At 39.9% G+C, this 22,689-nt stretch overlaps 5 protein-coding genes across 6 annotated transcripts; 4 read left to right on the forward strand and 1 right to left on the reverse strand.

Annotated features, from left to right (window-relative positions):
- The first annotated feature begins 811 nt into the window (after positions 1-811).
- On the forward strand, positions 812-1,723 carry LOC141646861 (uncharacterized). The gene is made up of 2 exons (XM_074454840.1): positions 812-1,259; positions 1,354-1,723. Exons 1-2 carry the CDS (start codon positions 840-842, stop codon positions 1,540-1,542), a joined length of 609 nt encoding a protein of 202 aa, XP_074310941.1. The 5' UTR covers positions 812-839; the 3' UTR covers positions 1,543-1,723.
- A 634-nt stretch (positions 1,724-2,357) lies between these two features.
- On the forward strand, positions 2,358-3,168 carry LOC141646534 (uncharacterized). The gene is made up of 2 exons (XM_074454406.1): positions 2,358-3,002; positions 3,091-3,168. Exons 1-2 carry the CDS (start codon positions 2,358-2,360, stop codon positions 3,166-3,168), a joined length of 723 nt encoding a protein of 240 aa, XP_074310507.1.
- Positions 3,169-3,346: 178 nt separating this feature from the next.
- Positions 3,347-7,333, reverse strand: LOC141645834 (oligopeptide transporter 3-like). 2 transcript variants are annotated; one of them, XR_012545181.1, is made up of 7 exons: positions 6,640-7,220; positions 6,465-6,562; positions 5,426-5,995; positions 4,877-5,132; positions 4,603-4,785; positions 3,493-4,231; positions 3,347-3,407 (listed from the first exon to the last, which is right to left on the reverse strand). XR_012545181.1 is itself a non-coding variant. In XM_074454018.1 (7 exons), the coding sequence occupies exons 2-7, from the start codon at positions 7,114-7,116 to the stop codon at positions 3,614-3,616; spliced, it is 2,202 nt and encodes a 733-aa protein (XP_074310119.1). In that variant the 5' UTR covers positions 7,117-7,145; positions 7,262-7,333; the 3' UTR covers positions 3,523-3,613. The 2 variants fall into 2 exon arrangements, 1 of the variants encoding a protein (XP_074310119.1); XM_074454018.1 differs by lacking the exon at positions 3,347-3,407 and adding an exon at positions 7,262-7,333 and having other exon boundaries at positions 3,523-4,231; positions 6,640-7,145.
- Positions 7,334-11,144: 3,811 nt separating this feature from the next.
- Positions 11,145-11,924, forward strand: LOC141646536 (uncharacterized). The gene has a single exon (XM_074454407.1). The coding sequence runs from the start codon at positions 11,145-11,147 to the stop codon at positions 11,922-11,924; it is 780 nt and encodes a 259-aa protein (XP_074310508.1).
- A 5,522-nt stretch (positions 11,925-17,446) lies between these two features.
- Positions 17,447-18,424, forward strand: LOC141645835 (peptidyl-prolyl cis-trans isomerase CYP59-like). The gene has a single exon (XM_074454019.1). It carries the CDS (start codon positions 17,447-17,449, stop codon positions 18,422-18,424), a length of 978 nt encoding a protein of 325 aa, XP_074310120.1.
- The last annotated feature ends 4,265 nt before the right edge of the window (positions 18,425-22,689 follow it).

Consider the following 22,689-nt stretch of genomic DNA (forward strand, 5'->3'; position numbering starts at 1 on the left):
TGCCTCTTGATCTCTTACTTGATTTTACTTGCCCAAGTGAAATTACTGTCTAATCACAATTCACAATAGACAGCACAAACAATTTATTGTGCTACTTTTTTTTTTTTTTTTTTTTTTTTTTGAGTTAAATTTATTGTGCTACTTAAACATACTCCCAACTCCCCTACCTCATTTCGAGACATGCAACACTGTTTGATTTACTGTTTAAAGTTAAAACACAGAAGATGTACTCCTTGTAAAGAGTAAAAGAGCATTAATAAAGGCCACTTTGGAATGCCTTTTCAAATCCTTGTTCATTCCCTATGGAATGCTCTTCCCAACAAATACACCAACTTTTTAGAGTCTCAATTTAATTAGTAATTATTGCGTAAAACGGTCTGACACGATGAAATGGTCTTATTATGTTTCCCGATGTAAAAAGACAACTTATTTTCTTTTGGTGACATGAGAATCGTAACCGTTACCTTCAGTGCGCACTGGGTAATCTTTCGGGTATACGCGATAGCCTGTAAACCACGTGTAACAGGTAAACCATCCGAGGGTGACAAGCTCAAAGTCTAGAAGACAGAGCCTCGGGCCATAAATACTTCACAATATTGTTTTTGGAAAGCTTGAACCTTGAGTCCCTTGAGAATTTCACAAGTTGTAACCACTAAACTCCGCTCTGTCTGACAAGACAACTTATTTATTAGCACTAACACTAAATGAACATAAATAGTTTTTCGTTTTACTGTGTAAAACCGTCTTATTCTATAATTTACGATTTACTCTATATAAGTCCACAACTTGGAACTAAAAATCACATCTCTTCTAAAAATATTACTCCCCCTCTTCTCACAATGTCTTGTACAACAAATGAGAAGAAGGTAAGTATGAAATTAATGGTAAACAAAAATACAAACAAAGTAATATTTGCAGAAGCAGGACAAGAATGTGTAGAATTCATCTCACAAATAATGTCTTTACCACTGTCAACTGTCACAAACATTCTGCATGCAAAAGGCATGGTGAATCCTATCAGCACTCTATTCAAATCCATCAAATCTCCCAATTATCCGAACCTCGAGTCGAGCGAAGTCGATAATTCTGTGCTAAACCCGAGCCCAAGCCCAACTCCTGTTGGAACTGTGACAGATGGTGTTGTTTATATGATAATGGATAATTTAGATGTCAAACCCATGTCTATGTCTCTTATCAAACCTTATGTTACTCGTATCGGGTTTTTGGAGGAAAAAATTGTTCAAGTTGGTTCTCAAGAGGTACTCGTTAATTTTCAATTGAATCCCATGAACCCCCATTGAAAACGCGTTATTATGTAGGATGTTCTTATGGTTTTCAATTTTTTTTGTGTAGGCGTTGGCGATACTAAAAGCGTCATTTGAGAGTAATGAAGTACTGACTAATGTATTTCTTGGAAAGAAGACTGGTGGAGGTTCGAGTTCGAGGATTTACCCGTCCACTACCGTCAGGAAAGCGCTTTACTTGGTACTAGTTTTCGCGTTTATAGGGATGATTGTCGAAAGCCAAGGAAAAATGAAGTGAACCCGAAGAATTCCGAATGTTATGTTTTAGTGTTATATTTATGTTTTTCTGGTTGTATGGAAACTTTAGTACTTTTGCACTGTTAATGAATGCTAAGCTTTCTAATTTGAAATGCATGTATAAGTTCTATGTAATGTTGGCATTCTGGTTGTATGGAAACTTAGTACTTTTGCACTGTCAATCTGAAACGAAGATTCTATCGGAACTTTCATGGTCGGATTTTGATCAATCTGAAATTAGATACTAAATCAATTTACTGACATCGCTAGCTCCATGTCATCAACTGTTAACAGTACAGCTGCGTATATAAAGAGCGCTGTTAACAACTATGATTACCGAGAATGAATTAAATTCTAAGAAATCAGATGCATAATCTGTTTGGTTTGATCAAACTTAAAGCATGAATACTAAGTTGTAACACTAGCAGAGTACTACTATCCCGAGTCCCGACTGTTGCAAGTTATACCCTACTACTGTTACAACTGAGTCGATTTAGTGCAGGAAATGGTATCAAGAGGAACACTTTCGCTGACATCTTCTCAGGAATTATATTCTGATATCTAATCTCCCCACTTATCGTAGACAGCAATTTCTTTGAGACGTTTAGCGTTTTAAAAATTTAACCGCTGTTAATTACAATTTTGGTATTCAAAAGTCTTGAAGAACATAAATTTGCAACTCTTCGACTGACCGTCTTCAATGACTGTCTTTCCATGTTCTAGCATTCTGAACTGAAAAATTTAATTATATTAAAGGGCTTTCATCTGTATAAAAAGACTCATCACATTTGTGTAATCAGTAGATATAATCAGACCATGGCAAAACCTCAAGTACAATTGAAGCTGTTAGTCGACACCACGACTAACAAAGTTTTATTTGCTGAAGCCGGTAAAGACTTCGTGGATTTTCTGTTCCATTTCATGTCTTTGCCGGTTGGTACTGTCGTGAACTTGATTACGATACCAGACATGGTTGGCTGCCTTGGAACCCTCTATAAAAGCATCCAATCCCTTAACTCTGACTACTTTGAACCAAACCTCTCCAAAAATACGGTCCTCAAGTCATCGGCTCAAGTCGATGTTCCTCTGTTGTCGTTGACTAATTCCCAGGCCGCTGCTGGCAATCGCTTTTACCACTGCAATAGTATGTGTCGCACGTACAGTTCAGCCTCAGACCGACACCAGTACTATGTGACTGATGACCCTAGCGTAGAATGTCCGAAGTGTCATAACAAAACGTCACGGGAGATGGTCTATGTGACCGCGAAAGAGTCCACTGATGTGGCAAGTTCAAGCAGCAAAAGTAACGGATTTGTCAAAGGGGTGGTGACGTATATGGTGATGGATAATCTTGATGTCAAGCCCATGTCGACAATATCAGGGATTACTCTCATGAACCAGTTTCATGTCAAGGATATCGGTTGCCTTGTCGAGAAAGAAGTTCAAGTTACTCTCAAAGAGGTTCTTTTATTATTTTCGCTCCTACATTTTAATTTGCTGTTCTTTTAATAGTATAATCTCGACTGATAGATGCAATTTTTCTGCACAGGGTGTAGCTATACTGAAGGCATCTATGGAGACCCAAGCTGTGCTGACGACCGTCTTCCTCAAAAAGCGAAAGATTTAGTCTCATTTCTACTATCTAGCCGAATCTTGCTTGTTTGCTTCATCGCTTCAATAAAATTAAATAGTGTCTGTCGTTTTGATTTTGTTCATCAATGTTACGGATTATCCAATATTATGTTCTCTGGATCTATATTAGCCTCTTCTCGCGGTTGTATTTCATGATTTAAAATCCAAGTTTCTTTTATCGATTAAGTCGCTCCAAGTTAATGTTGCGAATTTCACCAGAACAAGCGGCGAGGACTGTATTTTTAAAATCGGCTTTCATTGGACAGTAAAATGATCCGACTGACACGATTAAATCAACTCAGAACGAAGCATAAACGACGTCCCAAATGTGACTAAATAACCGAACACACTATAATAGTGAAATATGAATAGAAAGGACTAATCTACATGACAAAGCGACCACCTACGCGGCTACGTATAATTTGATGGCATAATTAGGATTAATAATGAACAGGGCAGCCGGAAACCACAATGCCAGGAGCGGTAGGACAAGACGCCAAGGGGCAATGATCGATCTCAGTTCCCCACCATTTCAGATTTTTGTTATTATTTTGTAACCCGAAGAAAATCAAAACAGCCATAAAAGCAGTTCCGGCATCCAAAGCTGCAGACAGGACATAATTGTATTTCTTCCACCATTCTTTCCTGTACTTGAATACGAAAAAATTGAAAATCATACCCGTCACCAACCAACTGGCTATATTGGTAGGTGTCGCGGGTGGCATTCCTGCAAAACCATATGATATGACCGGAATATTAATCAGAGGAATCCATTTATTTTTCGGAAATATCTTATGGAGCAACCAGACGGGCACGGGTAAGAACGCTCCAATTAGGAATAGCCACACCAAGTTCCTGTACAGCCCTCCTGGCCCAAACAGCCTCTGCGGTCCAATCAAGCCCCAAATCACAGATGCATCAAAGGTAACTCGGAATTTAGGGCATGTCCATGGACTGTTGGGATCGAGAGATTCCACGTCGCATATGTTATCTACCGTGGCTAACATCCACCATGCTACTGCAAGGTTGACGATCCCAGCTACCAGTGTTCCGACAAGCTGCAAAAAATGCGCGGTATTTATAGAATTATTTTAAGAAAAAAAAATTGAACTATACAACCAATCAAAAAAATTCATGAAATATATAGTATTATATATTTTTAAACAAAATTAATGAAATTGTTTATAAATTTTTTATTAGCATATCTTTTAGTTATGATTTAGTATACAAAGAACGAATTTTTTATTACAAAAATCTTAGAGAGAAATTTTAAATAGGAAATGTGATTTAGGCGGGAAAACTTGAAACTTTTACTATTCTTTTAGTATATAGGGGATTAAGGCTCGCTAACTTGGAGCTACAAACCCGTATTTATTTACTGACACTACGCCAATTAACTACTCTAACAACGGTTTTGAAAGAAAAATACCTGAGCTGTGTACAAGCTCCTGGGTGGTATCTTCATATAATGCCCAAGTTTAAGATCAGATAAAAACGAGAGGGCGTGGACGGTACTGATACGCCCGTATATCTTGAACAACAGATTGGCTATAGGTTTTCCCGGGTAGATATATCCGAATATGAACTGTGCTATAATATCGTAACCAGGTTGCTGCATTCACACCCAAACAAACGTCAACAAGTGAAGATATTCGTCAAAGCAAATGTAAACAATTGACTGGGACGGAGGGAGTACTATGTACCTGGTTAGTAGTTGCTTGAATAACGCCGATAGGAAGAGTGACTACCCACGCCAAAGCGAATGCAAGTAGCAAAGCCCACCAAGGTACTTGAACCTGGTCCTTCCAAATGAAGGACATTAAGAGGGACAACAAAACACTTGGAATTAATAGTATAAGGAACCAATATTCCGGAACTTGTTTGTATTTGGTCATCAGCTTTGCATGAATATCTTGCTTCATGTTTTGGACTGCTGACCGGCTTTGCTTCCAGATATCACTGAACATCACAAAAAAACTCAACGAAAATGTTATGCGCTTAACTGCAGTAAGTGGATTATACATCCGATGTATTACCACCAATTGCTTAGTTTTTGAGCATTACAATAAAGTTTTTGAGTTTTATTTTAAGTTTCTGAGTTTTACTATAACTCAAAAACATTACATATAAGCTCAGTTAAATTTGAGTTTTACTATAACTCAAAATATACACATAAGCTCAAATACTAACGAGGTCTGAGGTAATACATCTGATGTATGTTCCTATTTGATTGATTGAAATCCAGGACATACCTTCCGTGGAATAAGGCGACATGGGTGAGAGTGGCAGTGAATCGAGCAAATCCAGAGCCAATGGAGAGAGCGAAAAGAGGACTAAGATAAAGTTTGCCGTAATTATTATAAGCTGCAACGTTGAGGTCTCGATGGGGGGTTAGAATCTGGGTGGTATCATATTTAAGGCCGTTGGAGCGAAAGAGCTGGTTTGAGAATATAGGGAATTTCTTGGAATCAAAAATGCCAAACTTCCAGTAACACACCGGGATAATAATGTAGACGAACATGATAAAACCAATCCCAACATTGACGATGGAAGTCCACGGGGTGACCAGGGGACTACCATGGTAAGCGGAGATGCCTGCCCAATCTAAGGTGAATGCACCTACACCTAGACCATGGTAGCCTGATCCAATTTGTTGAGCGGTGATGCTGCGCGGCCAAGCCCAGCATACCCAGGAGAAAAATGTTAAGATGGGGAATAGATAACCTGGTAGCGCATAATAAGCAAAGCTCGCTCCTAGGAAGATAAGGAAGAATTGTATCCGTGTTAGTCCCTTTGAGTCGGTTTCTCTTTCGTGGAGTGCCCTGCAGTATAATATCCAGTTTCGGATTCAGACAAAGCTGACAAATTTTTTAAAGGATTTTTCTACGTGGTATCCCTGTGTTTTTTCGAATTCTACGTGGTACCCCTTCGCTTTTCAAAAATATCAGGGTACCTCTAAAATTAATGAAAACATCTTAAAATACCCAAACTTCTCTAATTCGTCTCTTTTAGATGTTTAATTTATACATTTTTGATTGATTTTTCGACAATAATTTGTCTTACTATTAAGATAAACCTTGTTTACTCAATCGTAAACATATTTTCATTACAAAATTTAAATGATTAAAAACGTAATTTTTAGTAGTTTGGGTATTTTAGGAAAATTTCACTAACTTTAAGGGTACCACTGATGTTTTCAAAAACGAAGGAGTACCACGTAGAATTCGAAAAAACACAGGAATACCACGTAGAAAAATCACGTTTGGTTATATTTGTATCTTGTAGAGTGACCTGAAAAAGGAGACTTGAGCGAGATTTGACGGCCACCACATCTGAACCGGGTCTACCAGATACCTCCTTAACATTCCTGCCCATCCATATCCTACTACCTGTACACAGTGGTAATTTCAATACAATAGATAAAGAAAGAAAACGAGTAGATATCGATAGATAGATAGATAGATACCTGTGTGGTGAGGACGATGACCAAGGCGCAGATAAAAGAAAGGGTCTGCTTATAATAAGCCTTCATGACAACAATAGCACCGATGGAGTACGCGTCACCACCACCATAAGACACTCCGCAATTAGCGAATATAGTGATGATGACGTGCTCCTTAATGTTAAAGGGACCCGGATTGAGGGTGAACTTGAAGCGGGGTCCAAAGGGGGAGAAAGTGCGGGTTGGGAGGACACGTGCCATGAAGCGACCAATGGGTAAGACAGCAATTTGCATAAGGATGGGGGAGATTGTGAGTGGTTGCGTTCTGAAAATGAAGAATGTGTTGAGAAAGATTAGGAGAACGCAGGAGACGAGTCCTAGTGACCATGCCCTGAAGGTGAGTACTGGCATGTTTTGGTCGTCTGTCTCGGGTACAACCAACGCCACCTCTTCTATTTCGCATCTTGAAGCTTCATCCTCCTTTCGTTCCGCTCCTGACATTATTTTGTTTATGATGGAAATGATATTACCTTGATAGAAACACGGTTTGTGAGAAGGAGGTGTACTGTATTGGATTATATATAACCAAGGCAAACTAAGACAATTATGGCAGGAAGACTAATAATTGTGTTCGACTATATATTACCTGAGTTTTACCTGTTGGTCTCTACTCCTTGGCACAACCCAAACCCACCATTTGTGTGCGCCAAAGCAGCCGCGCTAAAAAACGACACAACCCGCCTCAGTTCTACTACCCATCGACACACCCTCACACACACCAGCCACACGCCCGAGACCAGAAATCAATCAAAAGATTATCCTCCTTGATCCTTTCCTATTTTCACCAATTATTTACTTCTTTATTTAAAAACCCAAATCAAAACTTTTGTTAACAAGTTTATCTGTTTATGTACTGTAACATTTTACCGGAAAGAATGATGTGGAAATAACCGGCGATGTACAAATTACCCCATAACTTTTGTACTATGTGCAATTAAGCCCAAATCAATTTTTCTACCATTTTTTTTAACTAAAACGTATTATTTTCTATTATAAAAATCATTTTAAATATATCTATTAAAAATTAAATATAATATTTACATATTCAACAAAAAATGTGAACCAAATTTAAGATCAAAAAAATTTGTGATATGTAACTTTTCATTGTAACTTCACTAAAAAATAAAAATTCTCATATTATGAATATTTTTTCACTAAAATAAAAAATAAAAAATTTAAACATGCTTACTAATAGGTAGGAATTTTAGGATTAATATTTGATAAATATTTTTGACTTTTAATAATACTCGTAGTAAATATATTTAATTTACTCCCTCTATTTTTTTATATATGACTTGCTCACATTTCGAGACACTCCCTTCTCTCTTCAATATCTCTTAAAATATAAGACTAAATATTATGATATGTATACTCATATGAAAGAGTTTTTCGTAAGGAATTTAATAGTACCATTTTTATATTTTTTGAACAAATATATTTTTGTAAATATTAAAGTCAAAGGCTTACCTCGTAAATGCAAAACGTCATATATAAAAAAAGCGAAGGGAGTAATAAATTTCATTAATTTCATTACTAAAAATAAGATATGTGGTAAATTGCACATTAAGATAAACTTATGTGGTTTATTTGCTACATTTATAAGTCAAGGGACTTAATTGTACATGCTATCAAACTTATGGAGGTGATTTGCTATATTTCCCTGGAAACCACAAAATTATAAAATATGTTGCAAAAAGATGATAGATAATGTACTACGAAAATAAAGACACTATAACTTATAATTATTTGTCTAGTATTAGTCAATCTATCTATATCTATATAAAATAATAAAACAACAACCATAACATATTTTTACCTGTTGATCCCTACTCCTTGGCGCAACCCAAACCCGCCATTTGCGTGCGCCAAAGCAGCCGTGCTCAAAAACGACACAACCCGCCTCAGTTCTACTACCCATCGACACACCCTCACACACACCAGCCACACGCCCGAGACCAGAAATCAATCAAAAGATTATCCTCCTTGATCCTTTCCTATTTTCACCAATTATTTACTTCTTTATTTAAACCCAAATCAAAACTTTTGTTAACAAGTTTATTATATAACATTTTACCCGAAAGAATGATGTGGAAATAACAAAATTATAAAATGTTTGCAAAAAGATGATACATAATGTACTGCGAAAATAAAGACGACCTATAACTTATAATTATTTGTGTAGTATTAGTCAATATACTCCCTCCGTCCAGGTCATTTGCTGTCCTATTCCATTTTAGTAAATTAACTAGTTTAGCTCCCGTGCAATATATACACGGTATATATAGAGTTTTTACTTTTTTTAGTGTATTATACTTATAAAATATAAATTAGCTAATCTTTTTCTTTTTACCTTCTCATCGTTATATTTTGATTTGAAAAATCAAAGTCTAAATCGTATCAATACTATATATTAAATCCAGAAACCAAGGGACTTCCATGTAATTAAAGAAAATTATACAAATTAATTATACTATATAGTTTTAAATCACTAGCACCGTGTGATGGACCCGATTAAGGGATCTCAATGCAAATATTATATAGTTTGGGTTAAAATTAAATTATATATAAGTTTGATAATTTTCCTAAACATACAATAATTAGTTAAGATGGTCAATTTCCTTAAAATAAAATAATTAGTTAAGATGGTAAATTTCCTTACAATAAAATAATTAATTAAGATAGACAATTTCTAGGAGACTAAAAGAAAGAAAATGCCTGGTAATTTTCCTATAATTTATAGAAGACTAAAAGAATGTCAATTTCCTTAAAATAAAATAATTAATTAGTATAAACATGGACACTTATGGTATTAATTATTATCATCATAAAATTATAAATTAAATTTAAAATCTATGCAATTTTATTAAACTTTATTATAGTTTATTAGATATATAAAGATGTTAATTATTTAACATACAAAAATGTAATAAGTAGGTTATAAATAATGCAAGTTAGATTCCATAATATATAATATTGCATAAGTCTTTCGATTTGATTTAATGTATATATATAATATATTTATATAAATATATAATCCTCTTAAACTTGCATGCCTAAGTAGTAAAAGTAATTTCGTTAGTAAAGAAAAGAACCACTCATTGGAATAGTAAAAGTAACAATATTATCAACGAGATTAGCGAGAGTGGTAGAAACAACAACGGGAGTAGTGAAATAATCAATATTAATGCGGTGATAGTGAAAGTAACAATAATTACGGCGGGAGTAGTGAAATTGTCAAATGCGGCAGTAGTGACAATAACAATAATTACGACGGGAGTAGTGAAAGTAAAAATGATTACGAGCAAGTAGTGAAATGTTATTACTATTGTTTCATTAATAAGAGTAAAATAGTAATACCGGGAGTAGTGAATTTGTCTCAAAATTTATTTCATCGTAATTTTAGGATAGGTTATAAAAAATATATTAATGATAAATTTATAAGTTATGCAACTTTAAGTAATTTTATTTAATGAAAGAAAATGTAATGGTAAGTAAAGGTAGCCCGGGCGAAGCCGGGCACCAATACTAGTTAATCATGAAATAGCAGTTCCAAGACTATACAACTGGATGTACAATGAGCATTGTACATCCAAGGTTATTTTATTCTTTTTCCAAATACTTTTACAAAAAAAAAAAAATATAACGTAATCCAATTTTGAATTCAATCCTCCTACTTTCTCTGACTGCTTCCATATTTTTCTAACTCCTCTCCATCTTCATCCATCATCCACTTAATGAATCATATTCTCCTTTAAATTATTATAATGGAGCAAATCATATGACGTGACTCGTGAGGAAAAAAAAAATTTATCCAAAATTTTTAATACATGAAAATAGTTGAAGCTCGTATTTTTTTTACATTAGCTCATATTTTTATCTTTATAGCTCATATTCTTATGTGCTCGTATTTTAAAGTTCTTGATCCTTTTAAGCTCGTATTCTTTTTAAATTAGCTCGTATTCTTATATTAATAGCTCATATTCTTATGCGCTAGTATTTTTAAGCCCGTAATCCTTTAAACTCGTATTTTTTTACATTAGCTCGTATTATTATCTTAATAGCTCGTATTCTCATGTGCTTGTATTTTTAAGTTCTTGATTCTTTTAAGCTCATAATCTTTTTACATTAACTCATATTCTTATCTTAATACGAGTCCAGCCCATCTAAACAGCTAGCCCAAGCTCAACAACTAGCTCTAAGTTCAACGACTCCTTGCTCTCTATTCACGGGAATTATCTTTCCTACCTATAATATGATTTACTAGCCGTTAAGTAAATATCTCCTTCCGTAAATACTGTATAAAGTGATGTATATATAGCTAGTCCAATATCCTTGTAAACACAATCTGACTATCGAATATACATACGTTGCATCTTATAATATGGTATCAAAAGCTAGGTTATTAATTCTATAATACAAAACACAATCATTCTCCTTCTGCCGTTTTTTTTCGTTCTCGAATTTTCAATATGACGAATCCCGAAAACACCGAAATCGTTGATACATCGAAACCACAAAACTACTCTTTCATTCATGTCGAAAATCCAAGCAACAATATTACTCAAGTCATGTTTAATGGACACAATTACGATGAATGGTCCCGTACTTTTCTCCTTGCCTTGCTTGCAAAAGGGAAAAGCGAGTTTCTCGATGGCACCGTGACCAAACCCGCAACCACGGCAGCCAATTACCAATCCTGGCGTTCCACCAATGCATTGGTGACCGCGTGGATTTTCAACTCCCTCGATACATCCATCAGGAAGATGATTTCTCTCCGTCCCGAGGCTAAGCAAGTATGGACTGATATTAAAAATCGCTTTTGCCAAAACAACGACGCTCGTATTTATCGCTTGCAGGCTGATCTCCTTGCCTGTCGTCAAGGACCAACCGAGTCACTTATGGCATATTATGGTCGCCTGACTACCATATGGGATGACATTCTCGACATTGATCCACTTCCCTCATGCTCGTGCAACCCATGTTCTTGTGACTGGGTAACCATTATGGACTCTCGCCGCGAGAAGAAACGAGTCCGTGATTTCCTCATGGGACTCGATGAACGGTATGATAATGCGCGTTCTCAGATTCTCGGTACTAATCCACTCCCTACTCTTGATTTTGTTTACAATCGCTTACTCCAGGAAGAAGGAGTTCGCTCCCTTAACCCCGTCAAAACTGATACACGACTTGACACAATGGCTTTTGCCACTCGTGTTAACCATGGACAGAAAAATTCGGGGGGGGAGTGAAATCATACTGACCGACCCAACCACTCCGAAAATCGACCCTTTTGTATCGCTTGTCAGAGACCCGGTCACATATTTAAAGTCTGTTATCGAGTAACCGACAATTTTCCCGAATGGTGGGGTGACCGACCTCGCGACCGCATCTATCTACCTCCTAATGCGACTGACATGAGTCAAGCAGTCTTCGTTCCCGACGAGGCAGGTCGTGCTCGATGGGCACAATGAAAATCATCCACGACTGCTTCTTCTTCCCGTACACAGAATTTTGATACGGCACCGTCGTTTCCGCGGGCAAATATGGCTACTGGTCACACGTCTAATCCTCCTGGTAATGGAAACTCTTCCTCTCGCCCTTTGGTTAATAATCTTGATAGGATTGATTTAAATAATCTCAGTCCTAAAGAACTTGTGGAAGTCACTCAGTGGTGGAAATCCCGTAAGACCGACACCTCTGAACAATTAAATGGTAATTTTTCCACTTCCTCTTGGATAATTGACACGGGTGCATCCCATCACATGTCGGGATGCCTCGCTAATTTTATCAATTTACGCAATATTACCCCTTTGAGTGTCGACCTACCTAATCGGGACACGGCCATGGCCACTCAAAGCGGCGATATTCGATTATCGTCTCGTCTTATTTTACGAAACGTTTTATTTGCTGCGAATTTAAATTGCAATTTAATATCTGTGTCTAGTCTTTTACTTGACGTATCTCTTACTATACAATTTTCTCATCAACTATGCCTTATTCAGGACCGTTCCTCGAAGATGGTGATTGGTGCGGGTGAGCAAATCGAGGGATTGTACTACTTGAGAGGTGTTCGATCAGACGAAGTGCATCTCTTTACCACCAATGTCATCGATGAGGCTGAATTATGGCACCGTAGGTTGGGACATCCCTCTTCCAACATTTCTCGTTTTTTACCTTTTTCGAATAAAAACAGTAGCTCTTCTTCATTTCATAGTAAGCACTGTGACATCTGTCTCCGTGCTAAACAAACTCGAGAACAATTTTCTTTAAGTACGAACATTGCTAATGGTATTTTTGATTTGATACATTGCGATTTATGGGGGCCCTATTCTGAAAATACCTCATGTGGTTCACAATATTTTTTAACCATTGTCGATGATTTTTCACGATCCACATGGGTATATTTACTTCGTCGAAAAAGTGATACTCGTCAAACCTTATTAAATTATTTTGCTTTAATTAAACGTCAATTTCATAAACAAATTAAAGTTATTCGAAGCGACAATGGCATCGAGTTCACGTGTCTCGAAATTTTTTTTAATGAAAACGGTATTATTTTTCAAACCTCTATGGTCGATACCCCACAACAAAATGCCCGAGTAGAACGAAAACATCGTCACATTTTAAACGTTGCTCGAGCACTTCTTTTTCAAGCAAGACTACCTATCCTCTTTTGGGGAGAATGTATTGTCGCTGCAGTCTATCTCATTAATCGGACCCCGAGTTCTATACACAAAGGCAAAACTCCTTAGGAAATTCTTTTTAAAAAACCCCCGCCTACGAGTCACATTCGCACCTTTGGGTGTTTGTGCTATGCCCGTAATATCAACCGCTCTCATGACAAATTTGCACCTCGGGGACGTAAGTGCGTTTTTTTAGGCTACCCTTTTGGTAAGAAGGGATGGAAAGTATACGATATGGACACAGACACCTATTTTTCATCTCGCGACGTAGTATTTATTGAACACGAGTTCCCATATTTTTCTCTAAACATCCACGATGAAAACCCACCAACCCCGACATTTCTGGACGACACTCTTATTCCTATTGAAAAAATCATGCCTTCCCCGACCACCCAAAATACACCCGCTGCCACCCCCGAATCCCACACCGAAACTACCTCTGGACACCACCTCGACACAAAACAAAACCCACCCGCCAATACCCTAGAACCCCATGTCGAAACTCCCTCCCGGCCCCACCTCGACACCACAAACGACGACCTCACCTCACTCCCAAACGACCACACCCAGACCAGCCATACCGACACCCCTACTGTCCCACCTCCTGAACCCGTCACAATGGGTAAAGGTCACCGCACCAAAATCTCGAGTTCTCGCCTTAAAGGTTTTGTTCGACCACCCCTCAATCCCTCGACTCACGTTCTCACCGTCACATCATCATCTTCAGGTACGAAGTATCCTATCTCTCATTTCATTGATTATTCTAAATTTTCGACTAACCATAAAATTTTTCTAGCGGTCGTGACCGAAAATTACGAGCCAAATTCCATCAAAGAAGCAATGCAGGTACCTCACTGGCAGGAAGCGATGAAGAACGAAATTGCCGCCCTTGAACGAAACAACACATGAACTCTCGAAACGCTCCCGCCTAATAAAAAGGCTATTGCCTCGAAATGGGTCTATAAAATCAAATACAATGCCGACGGGTCTATCGAACGCTATAAAGCCCGCCTCGTGGTTATGGGAAACAGACAAATTGAAGGCGTCGATTTTCAAGAGACATTTGCCCCGACCATCAAAATGGTAACAGTCCGAACTTTGCTCACCATCGCAGCAGCAAAGAAATGGATCATTCATCAAATGGATGTCCATAACGCCTTCCTCCATGGAGATCTCAACGAAGAAGTGTATATGAAACCGGCACCGGGTTTCAACACCTCTACCGATGGAAAAGTTTGCCGCCTCCGAAAATCTCTATATGGTCTCCGTCAAGCCCCCAGATGCTGGTATGCTAAGCTCGCCACTGCTCTCATTTCCTACGGCTTCAAACAATGCCCGTATGATCATTCCTTATTTTCAATATCTACAAGTGACACTGAAGTACACGTTCTCGTTTATGTCGACGATCTTGTGATTTGTGGCAACAAGACAACTATGATCGATCAATTCAAAGCATATCTCAGCAAGTGCTTTCACATGAAGGACCTCGGTCCATTGAAATATTTCCTCGGCCTAGAAATTGCTCGCAACAACACGGGGCTCTTTATATCTCAACGGAAGTACGCCCTCGATATCCTCACCGAAGCCGGATTAATTGGGTCCAAACCGAACAACATACCCATGGAACCGAACCACCATCTAGCCTCCACAAAATCGCCCCCACTCACGGATCCTCAGCCCTATCGCCGACTGGTGGATCGTCTTGTTTACCTCACTATCACCCGACCCGAATTAACATACTCAGTTCACATCCTTGTCCAATTCATGCATGCACCACGAGTGGATCATTGGCAAGCCGCGATTCAAGTCGTGCGATATCTCAAGAGTAGTCTCGGGCAGGGTATTCTACTTCGCTCTGACAACGATCTGCGCTTACATGCTTATTGCGACTCTGATTATGCGACATGCCCAAATAGCCGACGGTCTTTATCAGCCTACATCTTATTCCTTGGCAGCACTCCCGTCTCTTGGAAAAAAAAAAAGCAAAACACTGTCTCACGATCATCATCTGAGGCCGAGTATCGAGCTATGGCACACACGGTGTGCGAAATTAAGTGGATAAAGGGGTTGCTGCAATTCATGGGTGTCACACAAGACAAACCAATCGAGCTCTTATGTGACAATCAATCCGCCCTTCACATCGCTCGAAATCCAGTTTTTCATGAACGAATCAAACACATCGAAGTCGATTGCCATTTCTACGGGACGAGATCATCAAACGTACAATTCAACCAAGCTATGTCCACACGAAAGAACAGTTGGCTGACATCCTCACCAAGGCCCTTGGACGCACCTCATTTGCTGACCTACTCTCCAAGTTGGGCGCTTCAGACTTACACGCACAACTTGGGGGGGGGGGGGGGTAATACGAGTCCATCCCATCTAAACAGCTAGCCCAATCTCAACAACTAGCTCTAAGTTCAACGGCTCCTTGCTCTCTATTCAAGGGAATTATCTTTCCTACCTATAATATGATTTACTAGCCGTTAAGTAAATATCTCCTTCCGTAAATACTGTATAAAGTGATGTATATATAGCTAGTCCAATATCCTTGTAAACACAATCTGACTATCGAATATACATACGTTGTATCTTATAATATATCTTAATAGCTCGTATTCTTATGTACTTGAATTTTTGAACTTGTATTCTTCTAATAATAGTTCGTATGATTGGTGTAGAAATTTACCTCAAAGTATTATTAGATCCATTTTTCCTTCTTGATGATGTAAATTGCTTTCCGTTCACCAAAATATTATTAGATGCGTTTTTCCTCCTTGATTATGATGTCAATTGATTTCTTTTCACCATATTAGATTCAGAATTACGGATCGTTTAAGAGAAATTTAGAGAAGACAAAGAGGGGGTAGGGTTTGTCGACTGGAGAGAAAACAGAATTTGGGAAAAATGGAGATGGGTAGAATTTTTTTTTTGGGCTTAAATAGTTTAATATATAATATATGGGCCTGATGTACCCTGCTTCCTGTACAACAGGATGTATGATAAGGGCTTGCTTGGATTGAGGGTAATAGGAGGGGAATGAATAGGGGAGTAATATGTGAGGTGTATTTCCCATGTTTGGTATGAGGGTAATTATTCACCTCCTGGAATTATTACCCTTGTGAAGGGGTAATACATTACCCACCCTCCCCCCTGGGTAATGATTAAGGGAGTAAAAGATCTACTCAGTAATCATTACTCTTATGCCAAACATATCACCAAGGAACTCATTACCCCACTAATTAATTTCCCCAGTAATTATCGCCCAATAAAACTTACCCCCTTAATAATTCCATGGATTCCAGGCAAGCCCTAAATTTGTGATGAAATAGGTATTTCAATGAAAGTTTTCCTGTTTCCGAGAGATTAATGGTGTTATTTTATAAAATTTTACTGATAATATATTTTTAGCCGCAACTTTTTATCGTAGAAAATGAATGAATTTTTTCATATGATACTTTAAACAAAAAAAAAAAGAATTCCTTTTTATATCATAAAAAGATTGGAGATAATTTCGTGTAGCATGTAAAATACTAAATGAAATAAATATATAAATCTGAAAGATCATGTGTATTATAGTATACCATACTTATAGAATATGCTAAAAAGAACTAAACTTTATTTTAGGAAATATGTTTAGGCGGGAAAATTTAGAGTTTCGCCTATTCATTTAGTAAATAGGGGATTGTTATCCTTTATTTTTTAGGATTGCATTTGATGAACAATTTGAACATTCACACCCAATTTGGTCCACTTGTCATCTTATAATTGCCCCTCCTTTTTCCTTGGTTTTGTGCTAAAACCAAAGGACAACAATTGACCGGGACTGGGGGAGTATGATTTAAGCTATAGTCCAACGGTGAATCACCATACGTGATTCGAATAGTATAATACGGAGTATACCATAAGTAATACGAGTATAAGATTAGGAAAGCGATATTACGATTAGGTAATAATTTTCTAGTTACGATTTGTATTAGGTAATAAGCGGATTAAGATTAGGAAAGTCTTCCTTACACTATAAATACGGGCTTATGTATTCATATTTATCGTACATCAATAATAATATCGGTTAATAAAAACGAGCAATGTCGGTCATGGTCGTGACTAGTTTAGGTGATTTGGTAATTGACCTCTACACGGACCATTGTCCTTTAACTTGCAAGAACTTCTTAAAGCTCTGCAAGAAAAAATACTACAATGGCTGCTTATTCCACACAGTACAGAATAATTTCATAGCTCAAACCGGTGATCCAACAGGTAGCGAAAGTGGTGGCGATTCTATCTACAAGTTTATATACGGTGACCAAGCGCGGTTTTTCAACGATGAACTTCACGCAAATCTGAACCATTCGAAAACAGGTACTGTATCAATGGCTAGTGCAAGGGACAATCTAAACGCGTCTCAGTTTTACATCACGTTGCGAGATGATCTCGACTATCTTGACAATAAACATACTGTTTTCGGAGAAGTTGTTGAAGGACACGACACGTTAACGAGAATTAACGAAGCTTATGTCGATGATAAGGGACGATCGTTTAAGAATATACGAATAAAGCACACGTATGTTCTCGACGACTCCTTTGATGACCCTTCGCAACTGAAAGAATTAATTCCTGTTGATTCCCCGAAAGGCAAGCCAAAAGAAGAGGTTATCGATGTGAGACTCGAAGATGATTGGGTCCCGATAGAAGAACAAGAACTCGAGGAAGTTGTTCGTACAAAGGAAGCATATTCTAGGGCGGTTGTGCTTGAGACGATTGGTGATCTTCCTGTAGCGGATGTAAAGCCTCCTGACAGTCCTGAGAATGTGTTATTTGTGTGTAAACTTAATCCGGTGACCGTGGATGAGGATTTGGATACGATATTTTCACGGTTTGGGACGGTTATATCGGCTGAGGTTATTCGTGATTATAAGACTGGGGACAGCCTTTGCTATGGTTTTATTGAGTTTGAAGATAAAGATGCCTGTGAACGAGCGTATTTTAAGATGGACAATGCATTTATTGATGATCGAAGAATTCATGTCGATTTCTGTCAGAGTGTTTCTAAACTGTGGAATTAATTTCGGCGTAAAGGACTCCGTTAATGGACTCGAATAATTCATTCTTGTTCATACATCGCTTACTAGACGAGTGTTTTGACAAAGAAATCGTTTTGATTAGTTTTGTAATTTGATTAGTAATTTGTTTTTTCGATTAAGTTGTTTAATTTGATTACTAATTCATTGTTTCGATTAAGTTATTTAATTGATCATACATGGTTCAAAATGTTTACGTACTGGCTTCGCTCTAGCCAGCAGTGGTGTAGTGTGACGATCCGCACACTTCGAACCCGTAGACTTATTTATGCTTATGTAATTTCATTTCCCATGTACATTTGTAGTAAGTATTTTCTTAGTCTAGCATAGTTTTAGAATAGGTTTCCATAAATAGGTATATCGCTATTCTACACTAAACTTGTAAATTCAATGTTTCCTGCTACCAGGATGTAACTATCAAATTTCCCTCTTTAGGGAGTACTAGTGAATGAAAATCTACTTCCTACCTTGTGCCTTCGTATTGCTTGTTGTTGCTTTGTTGTGAACGACTCTTAGCCTTCACTTTACTAACAAGCCGTGTTTGTGGGATCGACACTAGGATCCCGACTCACACCCCCGAGACCGATTACGAGTGCCTAGTGCCTGACAAACACTAGAGCCTAACGCTCTCGTTGCATCCTGTCGAGTGTTGCCGAGTGTAACACCCCAGTTATTGAGAGTAAGGTTATCCCACATCGGGGAATTGAAGAGGTTGTGATATGTTTATAAGGGATTCCAACCCACCACTTAGTAACAAGGTCTTGTGCTTTTGGGCTTAAGTGAGGACAAGTAATGGGCCCAAAGGTACGTATCCCATCTTATTGGGTTGTGTTACGACTGTGGTGGGTCGGGTTGTTATAAATGGTATCAGAGCGACCCTGCGACCGTGTGGTGAGCCCGTGGTCGGGTGTACCCGGGTCACACACCTAGCGGGGGAGGATTCTGGGCTTGGTTGCGGTCAAATTGGAGGCACAACTAGGACGTTGTGTTCTTTAAGTGGGGGAGATTGTAACACCCCAGTTATTGAGAGTAAGGTTATCCCACATCGGGGAATTGAAGAGGTTGTGATATGTTTATAAGGGATTCCAACCCACCACTTAGTAACAAGGCCTTGTGCTTTTGGGCTTAAGTGAGGACAAGTAATGGGCCCAAAGGTACGTATCCCATCTTATTGGGTTGTGTTACGACTGTGGTGGGTCGGGTTGTTATACCGAGACTCGAGTATCGTGCTAGTGAGCGATCTTTCACTAGCTCGAAGATCCTTGTCGCTTGCATCTTGCCTTGAGACGGGCAAGAGTGCGCGCCACGATCCGGCAAAAGTACCGGACCGTGACATTTGGTATCAGAGCCCGGTCTTCGGACGGGTTTCTGCACGCCGCATTTGTTCATCGAGATCGAGAAAATGGGCGAAACAATCGAGGACTGAGTGGATGCCTTAGAGGACGCAATCGACGTCAAGCTTCCCAAACTCGAGGACATCGTTATGCGGATGGCTTCGAGCCTCGAGGAGTTGCAAAAGACGGTTTGTGACCTTGAGACGAAGGTGGACGGGATGGACACCCGCATCCAAGCGATCAGTGGTGCGATCCCCGACGATCAGGAGGAAGAGATCAATCATCTGCATCGAAAGGTCGAGATGTTAGAGAACACTTGTGCCACGCTCGTGAAAGCGGTGGCCAATGACGGGAAATCTGTGGGGAGCCATAAGGTGAAGGCACCTCCACCTCGTGCCTACGATGGGGCGAGGGATTCAAAAGCGGTCGATAACTTTATCTTCGATATGGAGCAATACTTCCGAGTAAGTGGGCTCGACGAAGACGCGGAAGTTGTCACGACAAGCATGTATCTAGTCGACGATGCCAAGATGTGGTGGAGGGCTAGATACAAGGAAATCGATGCGGTCACGATTACGGTGACATCGTGGGCCGACTTCAAGAGGATCTTAAAGGATCACTTCTACCCCGAGAACACGGAGTTTGTTGCTCGGAAGAAGTTGAAGGAAATCAAGCACACCAAATCAATCCGGGAATATGTGAGGGAATTCTCAGCGTGCATGCTCGAGATTACCGAAATGTTCGAGACGGACAGGACATTCAAATTCATTGATGGATTGAAGAGGTGGGCACAACAGGAGGTCATGAGGCAGAATCCCAAAACTCTGTCTTCGGCCATATCAGCTGCGGAGCGCCTGCTCGACTTTCACGGGGAGCGAGAGGCACCAAGAGTGGTGGCACCAACGGGGAATACTAGTGCGTCACAGAGTGGGTACAATGGACAAAGGCCACAAAACAGCGCCATTTCAGTTGGGAACAGTCGGTTCCGCTCGCAAGGAAGTCAAGCCCAATCGGCGAGCACTACAAACTCGCCCTCAAGCTCGTCTTCGAAGGCGGGAAACTCTACTGCTTCCACAACGAAGAGACCGTTCGCGTGTTTTGTGTGCAAGGGTCCTCACAAGATGGCCGATTGTCCGAACAAAGCGGAGTCAATGCCATGTTCAAGAAGATGCCGAAAGGGGCTCAAGAACGTCTTGATGGGGCGTTGGCCGACTATCACCAAGAGTGTAACGAAGACTCGAGTGATGGTGAAGACCAACCACGGATGGGCTCACTTCAAAGGATCAGCGCGATGGGGAAGTACGAAGATTCCTCCGCCAAGAAATCCAACGGGCTCATGTACGTGGACTTGATGGTGAATGGGAAGCAAGCACGGGCCTTGATCGACTCGGGCGCCTCCCACAACTTTGTTACGAAAGAAGAAGCTGATCGGTTGGGGCTTGTTCTGCGGGATGCTAACAGCTGCCTGAAGCCGGTCAATGGGAAAGTGAGACGCGTCCAAGGAGTGGCTAAGAAGGTCGCGGTCCAAGTGGGTGAGTGGGCAGGGGAGCTCGACTTCACCACCGTTCCGCTGGATAACTTCAAGTTAGTACTCGGGATGCAGTTCTTTCAGAAAGCCTTGGTAGTATTGAAACCGAGTGACGGATCGATGCTACTAATGGATTCTATCGTAGTGAAGACGGTAGACAACGACGAAGACAAGGGGCAGCATCGAATTTCGGCTATGAGGGTGATACCGACGCCGAAACAAGGGATGCGGCCTTGGAAAATGCCTAAAGGTTCGGTGGAGCCGAGGGCGAACAAGACCCAGGCTAACTACGATGCTAAGTGGTCTGGGGGACGAAAGAAGAGTCTACCCCCTCACCGAGGAGTAGACAATGAGGGCCGAGATGCCCAAAGAAGTAGGCCTCGTACCATCAGGGGGCCGCGTCGATGTGCTGAATCGACGTCCTGGTTCGCGGGTCACTCGACCCAAGAGATAAGGCCTCATACCATCAGGGGGCCGCGTCGATGTGCTGAATCGACGTCCTGGTTTGCGGGTCAGTCGACCCAAGAGATAAGGCCTCGTACAATCAGGGGGCGCGCCGAAATGCTGATTCGACGTCTTGGAGATCTCACATTCCCTTGAATGCAGGTGCTGAAGTGACGAGAGACAAGATGAAGGTCCGTTGGGGCCTGTACTTGAAGGAATCCCGAGAGAGGTCTTTTCAAGCAACGGCAAAGTGGACTTTCCCGAGAGACAAGGAGCACGTGGTGGACTTGGAGAACATGATATTCGGCAGCTTCTATGTCAAGGACCTCCAACCTATCCTTGAAGGGACGAAGAGGCCAGTCATTGTTTGGGACGAAGCGCACATTCAAGCCGAGTTGTACAAGACAATCCCCAACACTGCATGGACAGTCAGAGCTCACCGAGGATGTCTCACTGAAGCACCGTTCAAGATTTTTGTGTTGCCGGGGGCGGCAACAGATTAGGTGGGGGAGAGTGTGACGATCCGCACACTTCGAACCCTTAGATTTATTTATGCTTATGTAATTTCATTTCCCTTGTACATTTGTAGTAAGTATTTTCTTAGTCTAGCATAGTTTTAGAATAGGTTTCCATAAATAGGTATATCGCTATTCTACACTAAACTTGTAAATTCAATGTTTCCTGCTACCAGGATGTAACTATCAAATTTCCCTCTTTAGGGAGTACTAGTGAATGAAAATCTACTTCCTACCTTGTGCCTTCGTATTGCTTGTTGTTGCTTTGTTGTGAACGACTCTTAGCCTTCACTTTACTAACAAGCCGTGTTTGTGAGATCGACACTAGGATCCCGACTCACACCCCCGAGACCGATTACGAGTGCCTAGTGCCTGACAAACACTAGAGCCTAACGCTCTCGTTGCATCCTGTCGAGTGTTGCCGAGACT

The sequence above is a fragment of the Silene latifolia genome, chromosome 3 (genome assembly GCF_048544455.1).
Source record: "Silene latifolia isolate original U9 population chromosome 3, ASM4854445v1, whole genome shotgun sequence".
In the NCBI taxonomy this organism is placed as follows: Eukaryota; Viridiplantae; Streptophyta; class Magnoliopsida; order Caryophyllales; family Caryophyllaceae; genus Silene; species Silene latifolia.

Excerpts from the sequence above, each read along its gene's own strand:
- LOC141645834 (XM_074454018.1), bottom strand. The coding sequence starts at position 7,116 with ATGTCAGGAGCGGAACGAAAGGAGGATGAAGCTTCAAGATGCGAAATA. Across the intron at positions 5,996-6,464 it reads GCTCAAGTCTCCTTTTTCAG|GGCACTCCACGAAAGAGAAA; the intron begins GTCACTCTACAA and ends ATTATACTGCAG. Across the intron at positions 4,786-4,876 it reads TTCAAGCAACTACTAACCAG|CAACCTGGTTACGATATTAT; the intron begins GTACATAGTACT and ends GTGTGAATGCAG.
- LOC141646536 (XM_074454407.1), top strand. The coding sequence starts at position 11,145 with ATGACGAATCCCGAAAACACCGAAATCGTTGATACATCGAAACCACAA.
- LOC141646861 (XM_074454840.1), top strand. The coding sequence starts at position 840 with ATGTCTTGTACAACAAATGAGAAGAAGGTAAGTATGAAATTAATGGTA. Across the intron at positions 1,260-1,353 it reads TTCAAGTTGGTTCTCAAGAG|GCGTTGGCGATACTAAAAGC; the intron begins GTACTCGTTAAT and ends TTTTTTGTGTAG.
- LOC141645835 (XM_074454019.1), top strand. The coding sequence starts at position 17,447 with ATGTCGGTCATGGTCGTGACTAGTTTAGGTGATTTGGTAATTGACCTC.
- LOC141646534 (XM_074454406.1), top strand. The coding sequence starts at position 2,358 with ATGGCAAAACCTCAAGTACAATTGAAGCTGTTAGTCGACACCACGACT. Across the intron at positions 3,003-3,090 it reads TTCAAGTTACTCTCAAAGAG|GGTGTAGCTATACTGAAGGC; the intron begins GTTCTTTTATTA and ends TTTTCTGCACAG.